This window comes from Mobula hypostoma, chromosome 5 (assembly GCF_963921235.1).
Source record: "Mobula hypostoma chromosome 5, sMobHyp1.1, whole genome shotgun sequence".
Taxonomy (NCBI): Eukaryota; Metazoa; Chordata; class Chondrichthyes; order Myliobatiformes; family Myliobatidae; genus Mobula; species Mobula hypostoma.
The window spans coordinates 36,209,151-36,223,526 of NC_086101.1; the positions used below are offsets into that span (position 1 = coordinate 36,209,151).

The 14,376-nt window shown below is 42.9% G+C and overlaps 1 protein-coding gene across 2 annotated transcripts in view; it reads right to left on the bottom strand.

The window, feature by feature from the left end:
• Positions 1-14,376, bottom strand: part of pcca (propionyl-CoA carboxylase subunit alpha) — a 489,189-nt gene that overhangs the window by 130,337 nt on the left and 344,476 nt on the right. For both annotated transcript variants that reach the window (XM_063048382.1, XM_063048383.1), the window contains exon 19: positions 7,572-7,674. In XM_063048382.1, coding sequence (XP_062904452.1) covers positions 7,572-7,674 — 103 coding nt within the window. The remainder of the gene's footprint in view (positions 1-7,571; positions 7,675-14,376) is intronic.

The window sequence follows — 14,376 nt, forward strand, 5'->3', positions numbered from 1 at the left end:
TATTGAGACCCTGCTTCTGGACTGGAAAGGGAGGGAGAAGACACTAGAATAAAAAGGCGGGGTGGGGGGAGGGGAAGGAGGATAGCTAGATGATAGGTGAAGCCAGGTGGGTGGGGAGGAAGGAATTTGATAGGAGAGGAGTGTACCATAGGAGAAAGGGAAAGAGGACGAGACCTGCAGGAGGTGACAGGCAAGGGAGAACAGGTAAGCGGCCACTGGGGAGAATAGAAGAAGAGGGGATTTAACAATCTTTGTTTGAAGCATAACTACTGTTTTGATGTAGGAAGCATGCCAACCAATTATGCACACAGAATAATCTCATACAAGGAATGTGATAAGGTCAACGTTTGTTCTAAATTATCTTAATTGAGGGTTGAATCCTGGCTTAGACCAAGAGAGAGAATTCATTCGAAATCCTAAATTCCTTCACTACATCTCTCTCATTTTTCCTTCATTAATATAGCTAACATCAGTTTCTTGTCCAAGGCTTTAGATAGTTGTGCTGAGTTCTTGACCCAACCTGAGGCCAAACTTTGTCTTGTAACACGCCTATAAAGCAACTCGGGAGGTTATCTGTGTTAATGGAGCCTAATCAATACAGATTGACAGCATTACAGAGTGTGGAATATTTTATATCCATATGAGAGACACTGATGGGACCTTAGATTCACAAACAAGAGATAATCTGCAGATGGAGGAAATCCAAGCGATACACACGACATGCTGGAGAAACTCAGCAGGTCAGGCAGCATCTATGGAAAAGGGTACAGTCAACGTTTCGGACCAAATATCCATGCCCTCCTCTACTGTCGTGATGAGGCCACACTCAGGTTGGAGAAGCAAAACCTTATATTCTGTCTGGGTAGCCTCCAACCTGATGGCATGAACATCAGTTTCTTGAACTTCTGGAAATGCACTCCTTCCTTCTCTATTCCCCATCCCCTTTTCCCTCTCTCACCTTATCTCCTTGCCTATCCATCGCCTCCCTCTGGTGCTCCTCCCCCTTTTTCTTTCTTTCATGGCCTCCTGTCCTCCTCTATTAAATTGCCCCTTCACCAACCCTGTATCTCTTTCACCAATCAACTTCACAACCCTTTACCTCACCTCACCTCCCCCCCTACCCTCTAACTCTGACTCCTCATCTTTTTTTCCTGCTGAAAGGATCTCAGCCCGAAATGTCGACTGTACTTTTCTCGATAGATACTGCCTGGCCTGCTGAGTTTCTCCAGCATCTGTGTGCATTATTTGGAGCCTTAGATTACCATCTCTGCTGAGAGGTATCACCACTAAGAGTGCAGCGCTCCATCAAGAATGCATCATTGGAATTTGAGAACAATTTGCGCTCAGGAATCAGAATTGAGGGTATTACCCATTGAGCCTTGGATGGAAGTTAGCAACCAGAGCACCCTCCTGGGCTGATCAACACATTAGGCAATCACGCGAAGGACGCCAGCAGCTTCATTTCATCAGAGTTGAGGAGATTCAGTATGTCACAAAGACTCTTGTAAATTTCTACAGATGTAAGGTGGAGTGCATTCTGACTGAAGTTCACTTGGTATTAAGGACAAGGGTCTCTGGGGGTGTAGTTTCAGCCAGCTCTATCGCAGGCCTCCCCAACAGAAGGTGGCATCTGTCACTAAGGATTCTTACCATCCGGGACATGTCCTCCTCTCCTTATTACCATCAGGGCAGAGGCACGGGAGTTGAAGACCCACACTCAATGTTTTAAGAACAGATTCTTCCTCTCCACCATCAGATTTCTGAATGGTCCATAAGTTCATGAACACTACCCTCATTATTCCTCTATTGCACGACTTGTTTTTGTAACATAGTAACTTTATATCTTCTACTGTACTGCTGCTGCAAAACAGCAAATGTCACAACATATGGTGCCTATAAAAAGTATTCAATCCCCAACCCCCCACCCCCAGAAGTTTTCATGTTTTATTGTTTTAAAACATTGAATCACAGTGGATTTAATTTGGCTTTTTTTGACACTGATCAACAGAAAAAGACTCTTCCATGTCAAAGCGAAAACAGTCTCTACAAAGTGATCTAAATTAATTACAATTATAAAAAAGAAAATAATTGATAGCATAAGTATTCACCCCCTTTAATATGGCACACCACATCATCACTGGTGCAGCCAATTGGTTTTAAAAGTCACATAATTAGTTCAATGGAGATCACCTGTGTGCAGTCAAGGTGTTTCAATTGATTGTAGTGAAAATACACCTGTATCTGCAAGGTCCAATTGCTAGTGAGTCAGTATCCAGGCAAAAACTGCACCATGAAGACAAATGTACCATCCAAGCAACTCCACGAAAAGATTACTGAAAAGCACGAAGTCAGGAGATGGATAAAAGTCACTGAATATCCCTTGGAGTACAGTTAAGTCATTCATCAAGAAATGTAAAGAATATAGCACAGTTGTAAATCTGCCTAGAGCAGGCAGTCCTCAAAAACTGAATGACCATGCAAGAAGGGGACTAGTGAGGGAGGCCACCAAGAGACTGATGACAACTCTGGAGGAATTACAAGTTTCAGTGGCTGAGATGGGAAAGACTGTACATATAACAACTGTTGCCCGGTTGCTTCACCAGTCGCAGCTTTACGGGAGAGTGGCAAAGGGAAAGCCACTGTTGAAAAATACTCACCAATCTTGACCAAAGAAGGCATCTGGGAGACTCTAAAGTCAGCTGGAAGAAGGTCTATGGTCTGGTGAAACCAAAATTAAGCTTTTTGGCTGTCGGTCTAAACACTATGTTTCGTGTAATCCAAACACCGCACACCATCAAAAACACACCATCCCTTCTGTGAAGCATGGTGGTGGCTACATCATGTTGTGGGGATGCTTCACTGCAGCAGGAGTTGGAAGGCTTATGAAGGTAGAGGGTAAAGTGAATGCAGCAAAATACAGGGAAATCCAGGATGGTAACCTGAGGCAGTCTACAAGAGAACTGCAACTTGGGGGATTTGTTTACCAGCAAGACAATGACCCCAAGCATAAAGCCAAAGCTACACAGGAATGGCTTAAAAACAACAAAGTTAATGTCCTGGAGTGGCCAAGTCAGAGTCCAGACTTCAATCTAACTGAGAATTTGTGGCTAGACTTGAAAAGGGCTGTTCACGCACGATCCCCATGCAATCTGACAGAGTTTGAGCAGTTTTGTAAAGAAGAATGGTTTAACAAAAAATGCAGTGTCCAGAACTGCAAAGTTGACAGAGACCTATCCACACAGACTCAAGGCTGTAGTTGCTGCCAAAGGTGCAACTACTAAATACTGACTTGAAGGGGGTGAATACTTCTGCAATCAATTATTTGTGTTTTGTATTAGTAATTAATTTAGATTGCTTTGTAGAGATCTGTTCTTTGACATGAAAGAGTCTTTTTCTGTTGATCAGTGTCAAAAAAAGCCAAATTAAATCCACTGTGATTCAATGTTGTAAAACAATAAAACATGAAAACTTCCGGGGGGGGGGGGTGCAGGGGGTGAATACTTTTTATAGGCACTGTACATATATCAGTGATAACAAAACTGATTCTGATAATCTTTCATTTTCCTTCTCCACAGAGATGATGCTTTATATTCATTTGTATCCAGAGAGCAGTGACTTGCTTTGGGAATATTTTCTCACTCATTATGGATTTCAAATTTTGGAATTTTGATGACACAAATGAAAACTAGAAGGTAAAAATGAAGTCACCACAACCGAAGATCTATAAGCTGGTGATCAAGTTGCTTGATTATTGTTTTTAGGAACGGCTGTACAACATTCAAAAGTACACCCACTCATGATGACCAGCATAATTAATTCTATTATACAGCTCCTTCAACATTTTTAATATCTTGGGATCAGTTCCACCAAAAGGGAACCAATGGCCAATGTTATTACAGAAGGATTTTCAAGAACCAAACAGAAATGATGTTTTCTCCATTAAAACAGTTGAACAAACAAAAGGGTTTCCTCAGTAAAAGAAAGGAGTCAAACATCAAACCACCAGTAAAATCCTGAACCCGAAAAGCTCCTTTGAAGAAACATATTTGAAGTGCAGAATTGCTGGTTATGGGTGATTGAAATGAGAAATCTTTAGCTGTGCATGGACAGTTGGCAACATGACCTGCTAATTAAATCCATGTGAACCAGTCTCATCTTAAAAGAGCTCCCAAACATTAGCTTTCTCAACTTCAGTCTAGTCAATCAACTAAGCAACACAGCCTTAAACCTGACACCAGCATAATGCGAATCCTGTCCCTAACCTATTTACATCTGTATTTTAACCAGATCTGTACATAAGGATTACATATTCCATCAAATCAAGGTAACTGACTCAAGTGGTAAATTATGCTCAGTCATATGCAAAAGGGAAGATTTTGAGCATATCAAAAGTAGTTTCCACAATGTAAAACTCACTAACTTTCCAGAATGCAAACACGAGGAAATCTGCAGATGCTGGGAATTCAAGCAACACACACAAAAAATGCTGGCGAAAGCAGCAGGCCAGGCAGCATCTATAGGAAGAGGTACAGTTGACATTTTGGGCTGAGACCCTTCATCAGGACGAACTGAAAGAAGAGATAGTAGGAGATTTGAAAGTGGGAGTGGGAGATCTGAAATGTTAGGAGAAGACAGGAGGGGGAGGGATGGAGCTAAGAGCTGAAAAGTTGATTGGCAAAAGGGATATGAGAGGATCATGGGACAAGAGGCCCAGGGAGAAAGAAAGGGGTGGGGGGGGGGAACCAGAGGATGGGCAAGGAGTTATAGTGAGAGAGACAGAGGGAGAAAAAGGGCGGTGGGGGGGGATAAATAAATAAATAAGGGATGGGGTAAGAAGGGGAGGTGTTCCTCCAACAACACCTTATATTCTGTCTGGGTAGCCTCCAACCTGATGGCATGAACATTGACTTCTCTAACTTCTGTTAATACCCCACCCCGCCCCTTCGTACCCCATCCCTTATTTATTTATTTATTTGCAAACAACAGGAATTCTGCAGATGCTGGAAATTCAAGCAACACACATCAAAGTTGCTGGTGAACGCAGCAGGCCAGGCAGCATCTATAGGAAGAGGCGCAGTCGACGTTTCAGGCCGAGACCCTTCGTCAGGACTAACTGAAGGAAGAGTGAGTAAGGGATTTGAAAGCTGGAGGGGGAGGGGGAGATGCAAAATGATAGGAGAAGACAGGAGGGGGAGGGATGGAGCCGAGAGCTGGACAGGTGATAGGCAGAAGGGGATACGAGAGGATCATGGGACAGGAGGTCCGGGAAGAAAGACGGGGGGGGGGTGACCCAGAGGATGGGCAAGAGGTATATTCAGAGGGACAGAGGGAGAAAAAGGAGAGTGAGAGAAAGAATGTGTGCATAAAAAAGAGTAACAGATGGGGTACGAGGGGGAGGTGGGGCCTAGCGGAAGTTGGAGAAGTCAATGTTCATGCCATCAGGTTGGAGGCTACCCATACGGAATATAAGGTGTTGTTCCTCCAACCTGAGTGTGGCTTCATCTTTACAGTAGAGGAGGCCGTGGATAGACATGTCAGAATGGGAATGGGATGTGGAATTAAAATGTGTGGCCACTGGGAGATCCTGCTTCTCGCAATTCCTCCGTCTCCGCCGCATCTGCTCTCAGGATGAGGCTTTTCATTCTAGGACAAGGGAGATGTCTTCATTTTTTAAAGAAAGGGGCTTCCCTTCCTCCACTATCAACTCTGCTCTTAAACGCATCTCCCCCATTTCACGTACATCTGCTCTCACTCCATCCTCCCACCACCCCACTAGGAATAGGGTTCCCCTGGTCCTCACCTACCACCCCACCAGCCTCCGGGTCCAACATATTATTCTCCGTAACTTCCGCCACCTCCAACGGGATCCCACCACTAAGCATATCTTTCCCTCCCCCCCTCTCTCTGCATTCCACAGGGATCGCTCCCTACACAACTCCCTTGTCCATTCGTCCCCCCCATCCCTCCCCACTGATCTCCCTCCTGGCACTTATCCGTGTAAGCGGAACAAGTGCTACACATGCCCTTACACTTCCTCCCTTACCACCATTCAGGGCCCCAAACAGTCCTTCCAGGTGAGGCATCACTTCACCTGTGAGTCGACTGGGGTGATATACTGCGTCCGGTGCTCCCGATGTGGCCTTTTATATATTGGTGAGACCCGACGCAGACTGGGAGACCGCTTTGCTGAACATCTACGCTCTGTCCGCCAGAGAAAGCAGGATCTCCCAGTGGCCACACATTTTAATTCCACATCCCATTCCCATTCTGACATGTCTATCCACGGCCTCCTCTACTGTAAAGATGAAGCCACACTCAGGTTGGAGGAACAACACCTTATATTCCGTATGGGTAGCCTCCAAACCTGATGGCATGAACATTGACTTCTCTAACTTCCGCTAGGCCCCACCTCCCCCTCATACCCCATCTGTTACTCTTTTTTATGCACACATTCTTTCTCTCACTCTCCTTTTTCTCCCTCTGTCCCTCTGAATATACCTCTTGCCCATCCTCTGGGTCACCCCCCCCCCGTCTTTCTTCCCGGACCTCCTGTCCCATGATCCTCTCGTATCCCCTTTTGCCTATCACCTGTCCAGCTCTCGGCTCTATCCCTCCCCCTCCTGTCTTCTCCTATCATTTTGCATCTCCCCCTCCCCCTCCAGCTTTCAAATCCCTTACTCACTCTTCCTTCAGTTAGTCCTAACGAAGGGTCTCGGCCTGAAACGTCGACTGCGCCTCTTCCTATAGATGCTGCCTGGCCTGCTGCGTTCACCAGCAACTTTGATGTGTGTTGCTTATTTATTTATTTATTTATTTATTTATTTATTTTTCTTTCTTTTTTTTTCTCTCTCTCTCTCTCCCGCCCCCTTTCCCCTCTCTTTTTTCTCCCTCTTTCTCTCTCACTGTAACTCCTTGCCCATCCTCTGGTCTTTCTCCCCTAGGCCTCCTGTCCCATGATCCTCTCCCTTCTCCAGCCTCGTATCCCTTTTGCCAATCAACTTTCCAGCTCTTAGCTCCATCCCTCCCCCTCCTGTCTTCTCCTATCATTTTGGATCTCCCCCTCCCGCTCCCACTTTCAAATCTCTTACCATCTCTTCTTTCAGTTAGTCCTGACGAAGGGTCTCGGCCCAAAACGTCACCTGTACCTCTTCCTGTAGATGCTGCCTGGCCTGCTGCGTTCACCAGCATTTTTTGTGTGTGTTGCTTAACTTTCCAGAATAGAAAGTTTTCTTCAGGCAAGCTAATAAAAAACACAATTAGTTTTCCATTGCTAGTTAGGCAATGAAGCAACATATGTGTATCAAACCCTTTCAAAATTCAGTCCCACCAAATTTGCCAGATCTGAATCTATGCTCAGTGTAGCTGCACCACACTCTCAGCACGTACAACAGAAGATGCGTTTTTACCCTTCAGTATCCAAAACAATATAGCACCTCTCTGGCTTATGTTAATCACTTAACTGCATTACTGACTTGCTACACACTTGTAAAACAAAACTGATGGCAAACACCTATGCGGCATTAGCAACTTTATGCTGCGTTTAAAGGGCAGAGATATTGTTTCAGGCTTACAGTGTATGATGAACCTGCTTGTGAGACTGTAACAGAATGCGTCCCATCATCCAGCTGTACTGACAGATCCCAGCTCCTTTCTCCTCGTTTAACAGCGGGAGCCCTGCAGACAGAAGTACAAAGAACATTTTACTTTTAAGAAGATGAGAAAGATGTGCTCAATAAACCTAAATCATAGGGATGCATTAAGGGAATTACATTACTAAGTGTCACTTAGATTTGAGTCTTATTTTTATAAATGCTCATCTTGTGTATATTTTGAAACATTTTCTGCCCAACCATATCACTTTCATCAGCAGCCCTGATAAGTTGAAAGAATCTTTGCCCACAAAACAAAACATGCCCTCCCCATAAGAACAACTTCAGTTAAAAATAAAATCAAATCTTCACATGTGCAATTGCTGCAAAATGTACTTATAAAATTCTTATCATTATGTCTGCACCCTCAAATCTGCAATTATCTCTATTATTCTTTATTTTAATTTTTATGTATCACTACATTAAGATCAACATCGGGCAACTAATCAAAGAAAGAAAAACTCAGTGGTTAAAGCCACTTTTAATCAACTCTTTGAAGACAGAAAACATTCCTGGGCCACAAAACAAAACGACAATTCTATCTTATATTCAGAGAACACAGTGGTGGAAGGAATATTTTGATCAATCGTACATTTTTCGACTCAGCAACAGCGGGCATCAGCATTTTAAGGGAATCTATTTTTTTCTGGATATTTGAAAAGCAAAGAGAATGTTAGTCTACAACAGAAGTATAGGCCATTTTGCCCCTCTGCTCTGTACTGACATTGCTGCACAAGACCCCTCTCATCTCACTCCATCATCAAGGACCTACATTATCTAGGCTAGTCTCTCTTCTCTCACCACCACCATCAGGCAGGAGATACAGAACCCTTAGGTTCAGGAACAATTACTGCCCTTCAACTATCTGGCTTCTGAACCAATATAGGTAACTCCACTCACCTTGAAGACAGAATATAGCATTAAATGGTAAGACTCTTGGCAGTGTGGAGGATCTGAGAAATCTTGGGTTCCGTGTTCATAGGACACTCAAAGCTACTGCGCAGGTTGACAGTATTGTTAAGAAGGCGTATGGTGTGTTGGCCTTCATCAACTGTGGGATTAAGTTCAAGAACTGTGAGGTAATGTTACAGCTATATGAGACCTTGATCAGACCCCACTTGTGTTCAGATCTGGTCACCTCACTACAGGAAGGATCTGGATACTACAGAAAGAGTGCAGAGGAGATTTACAAGGATGGTGCCTGGATTGGAGAGCATGACTTATAAGACGCTGGAGGAATTCAGCAGGTCGGGCAGCATCCGTGGAAACAATCAGTCAACGTTTCGGGCCGGAACCCTTCGCCGGAACGTTGACTGATCGTTTCCACGGGTGCTGCCCGACCTGCTGAGTTCCTCCAGCGTGTTGTGAGTGTTGCTTTGACCCCCAGCATCTGCAGAGTATTTTGTGTTTGCATGTCTCATAAGAATAGGTTGAGTGAACTTGGCCCTTTCTCCTTGGAGCGACCGAGGTGAACTGTTAGAGGTGTATAAGACAATGAGAGGCATTGATCGTGTGGATAGCCAGAGGCTTTTTTCCAGGCCTGAAATGGCTACCATGAGGGGGCATAGTTTTAAGGTGCTTGGAAGTAGGTACAGAGGAGATGTCAGGGGTAAGTTTTCCACACAGAGAGTGGTGGGCGCGTGCAATACACGGCCAGCAACGGTGGTGAAGGTGGATACAATAAGGTCTTTTAAGAAACTCTCAGATGGGTACGTGGAGCTTAGAAAATTAGAGAGCTATGCGGTAGGGTAATTCTAGGCAGATTCTAGAGTAGGTTACATGGTCGACACAACATTGTGGGCCGAAGGGCCTGTAATGTGCCGCAGGTTTCTATGTTTGTATGTTTCAATGCTGAACTTACTCCAAAGCTATAGACTTATAGAGCAATAGGAAAGTACAGCACAGGAACAGCCCCTTCGACCCATCTAGTCCATACTGAACCATTTAAGCTGCCCACTCCTATCGACCTGTGCCGGGACCATAGCCGTCCATACCCCTACCAGCCATGCACCTGTCTAAACTTCTCTTAAACATTGAAATCAAGCTCCCATGCACTACTTGTGCTGGCAGCTTGTTCCGCTCTCATGACCCTCTGAGCGAAGAAGTCCTGCTGAAGGGTCTCGGCCCGAAACATCGACGGCACTCTTTTCCATAGATGCTGCCTAGGCTGCTGAGTGTGTGTTGCTTGGATTTCCAGCATCTGCAGATGTTCTCTTGTTTGTTTAAAGATACGATGGTTATCAATTGTTGTGTGATTAAACCCTGCTCTGAGTTCTTCAGTTAGCATAATATCTGCTCAAGGTGAACAGAGATAGAGCTCAGAATCAGGATTACTATAGCTGACATCTGACGGGAAGTTTGTTGTTTCTCAGCAGCAATGCACTGCAACACATAAAATAACAATAAATTACCAAAAAAAAGGAATGACCAGGTAGTGTTCATGGACTGTTCAGAAATCTGTTGGTGGAGAGAAAAGGGTGTCAAAGATTATGGGGAGAAGGCAGGAGAATGTGGTTCACAGGGCAAATAGATCAGCAATGGTGTAGCATACTTGATAGCCTAATTCTGCTATGTCTTATGGAAGAAGCTGTTCCTGGATCGTTCAGTGTGGGTCTTCAGGCTCCTGTACCTTCTTCCCGGTGGTAGTAACAAGGATATGGCAGGTCCTGAGTGTCGAGGGCCCTTAGTGATGGATACCACCTTATTTATTTATCTAGAAATGCGGCCTGGCCCAAAAAACGCACCATGCAGCAACCCACCTATTTAACACTAGCCTAATCTCAGGACAATTTACAACAACCAATTAACCTACTAACTGGTAGTCTTTTTTTTGGCGTGTGCCTGCGTGCGTGCGAGTCTGTGCGTCTGCGTGTACATGCGTGCGCATCCGTGTGTGCGTGCGTCCGTGACGATGTCTTTTTCATGGCTTTTTACAAGACGCGGAGCCGGAGAGAGAGGCTGTGTGGCAAGCCACTCCTCACACAGACAGTTTCGCAGCATTTTTACTTTATTTTTACGAGGTTGAGTTGTGATCTCAACACTCAACCCGGCACGGATAAGCATACTCGGGAGCGGACCCGACTGGTTTCGAACCCAGGAGCCTCCGCTCCCGGGTCCGGCGCCCATGTCATTGCGCCACTAGCCGGCCCCTAACTGGTAGTCTTTAGGCTGTGGGAGGCAAGCCTGGAGCACCCAGAGGGAACCCGCATGGTAAGGTATAAATTCCTTACAGACGGTGCTGGAATTTAACTCCAAACGCCTATGCCCTGAGCTGTAATAGTGCCATGTTAACTGCGATGCTACTGTGACACCCCTTCCTGAAGTACTACCTGCTGAAGATGTCTTCAATGGTGGGGAAGGTTGTGCCCATGAAAACGACTTATGTGGGCATAGAAAGCATTGATCACTATTGCATTACTGGGTTTACCACTAGTAAAGCAATTTAAATCCAACAATTATTCTTCAACATCACACCATTCTACATGATGTGTGAAATGTAGGATCAAAAAGAGAGCTGTCTTAAGTCCATCAATAAAACTATAAATGATATGTAGCTCAACTCCATTCCCCCAGTTTGGTTCCAGAGCTCTCAATACTTATGCCTAACCAGAGTTGCTCATACAAACACATTTTTAATTAGGGCTCCGAGCACTGTTTTAATGCTGGTACTGTGCATTTTTGCACTATATTAACTTATAAATGAAGCTGAAAAGAACTCAAACAATCCTGAAGTTGTGCAATCCTCACTATCACCAGGGTTTGGTTTAATAGTTTAATTATGTTTTGCACCAATCTGCTATTTTTGCTTCAAGTAATATGCCCACAGGGAAGTCTATTTAACAGCAATATATAGAACCAGGACATTTACAGCTGCAGCATTATAAAAATAGAACTTTGCACTTCCCCAAAAGCACATAAATCACAATCAATATAACAAAAAAACAACTATGTGATCAATAACTTGGCTTTGTTCTGTGAGCTTTACTTAAAACAACTTAGCTAGATTCCTTTTATGTGGAAACTGGCATAATATTTGATTATGATCTTCAGAAAAAATGCATTATAAACGTTAACATTCTAAAGAGTGTACACAACTATTACTATTTGTTAAACTGAACATTCAGATGATAGTAATCCTTCAATTAACCTACCCAATTTTATTTAAAGTTCAAGATTGTATTTCTATTAAAAACACAACAGGCAGTTTCACAACATACACAGTGATTTTTTTTCCCAATAATCTGCCCAGGTTGGAACTGCCCAAATCTAAATTGTGCTTGTTAAAGCTACACCCCACAGTGCATTGGTGAATTTAGTTAAAATGTTAAACAAGCAAAATTCCTTACTCATCTAGAAAATGCAGGACTCTCTTCCAATATTTAATCCAATTATTATTTCATCTGCACTCTAAACCTACAATATGCAATTGAATGGCATCTTTAAACAAATAAACATGTCCTAAGGTGCTTCACAGTAGTCCTCAAGCTAAATTTGAGAGCGAGCCAAACACAGTGATATTGAAGGACTTAACCTCATGTCACATACTTCATCACAGGTCTGATCATTTTACCCTGCCCACCATCGCCCATCCAACCAATTAACGAATCCAAGCATAAACTTAATAGGACTGTTGCCAGTGTCCAATGGGGAGCCTGAAGACAAAAGCTCATCATTTTAGGAACAAGTTCTTCTCATCCACCATCAGACTTCTGCACAGTCCATGATGCTACGGATGCTACCTCAGCAATCCACTTTGGCACTTTTTATTTATTTATTTATTTATTTATTTATTATGACTTAGTATTTTTTTTTACGTCTTGCATTGTACTGCTGCCATATAACAACACATTTCACAACATAATTCCAGTGATAATAAACCTGAATCTGAGGTCTTTCAGACCTTGCTAGCAATCAGCTCAATGACAATGAGGTCCAAGGCTCAATACTTCATAATTCTGGCACAAAGCCCTTACTCTTTTTCCCACTTCATCCCACCCACCTACCAATGCCCCCGCTTCAGCTCCTCAGGCCAGACAATTGCAAAGGCAGCAGATTATAAAAAAGCACCATTCACCACACTAAGTTTCTATTTGTTAAAGGTTCAAAGGTTCATTTTATTATCAAAGTATGTATGCAGAACACAACTCCAAGACTTGTCTTCTCCAGATAGCCACGGTATACAGAAAAATCATGGTGGTCATTGAAAGAAAAGACATCAAACCTGCCCCCCATAGCACAAAAACAAAAAGAAACAAAAACTTACAAACCCCAAATGCCCCAACCACCCTGGAAAATAGCAACTAGAACGTCAAACCCCAAACCCCCTTCCTCACAAAAAACTAATATATCGCCCACAAGGAAAAAAAATCAGCAACAATAACATCAAAGCCCCAATCCCCTTTCTTGCACAAAAAAGCTAAAAGGTTACCCACCCGGAAAGACACCAAGAACATTAGACCCCAAATCTCAAACCCCCCCAGTCACAAAAAACTGATATATCACCCACATGGAGAAACAGCAACAAGAACATCAAACCCAACCCCCCAGCACACCAATCGACAGCAAGAAAGAATGGGCGAAAAACACAGGAAAAAAACATAGAACTGAAAGTGGCCACCATGAGCTACTATTATGTAGCTTTTACGTTTCAATGCCAATGACACTGCCACAGGAAAAACTACAAGACGTTATTAAGAAAAATATTCTTTATTGTTGCATTATTTATGCTTTTTATTTTTAAGGAAGATAAATTTAGAGCAATTATTTTAAATCAGTTTATTGATTTTACTATGCTTCAGTGTTTGTCATTTTTTGGAAATATTTGTGTTTGCACTATAAAAGGATCTGATTTAGGAGTGAATTCTGTTTTTAAACAACTTTACTTTTCAGCGAAAAGATCATTAAAAACCCTTAGTCATAACTTGCACAGCAGGAGTCACAAATATCAAGAATAATGCTGCCGTTTTTTTGAGGAGCTAAGGTCAGTTCTTGCACACTGGAGAAGTCGGTCATTCATCTGAAATGATTTCAGAGAATTTGCAAGACCAGGAAAGATATGTTATGCAAGCACATCGAAGTATTCAGTTGAGGTAGACAAGCACAGCTACATAGAGACTACAAAGCAGCCCTCCCACGGTTCATGAATAAGTCAAGGAAATGATCAGAAAAAAAAGAAGAGATGTTTGGACAGATGGCCCACTTAAAACACATGGGATAAAGTGGCAGCAATTTGAATGAAATGTTAGATTTTGTTAATAATTGGTCTTTATTCTCTGTAGTCCCCAGATAAGTAAATGAATAAATTCTTTAAGTGTTACAAGTATGAGACTTGCTGACGAAAAAAAAACTATTTATGAACTTTACTGCTGGAGCCCAAGAAAAGGACAAAAATGTAAAAATTACAATAGAACCTCAAGTATATTCTACATAAAAGGAAGGTCAGGATTAAAGGAATTTTAAATAGCATGAATCTGTTCCAACTAAAACAATGCTGAGGATTTATTTTCTGTTCATTCTGCACTTTGAATAATCATTGAAAGTCTCCACCATGTACAACAAACTTAAGACTTATAAGGAAAGACTTCTTCCCAAAAGCACTACCATAGATATACTATATGTTAGCACTTCAATAAAAAAATAAAGTTTAGTTTACTAACTGATGTTCCTAAAATTTGAATAATTGCAATGCATGTTACCCATGCCCACTTGTCTAGTCTTCAGAATAAGC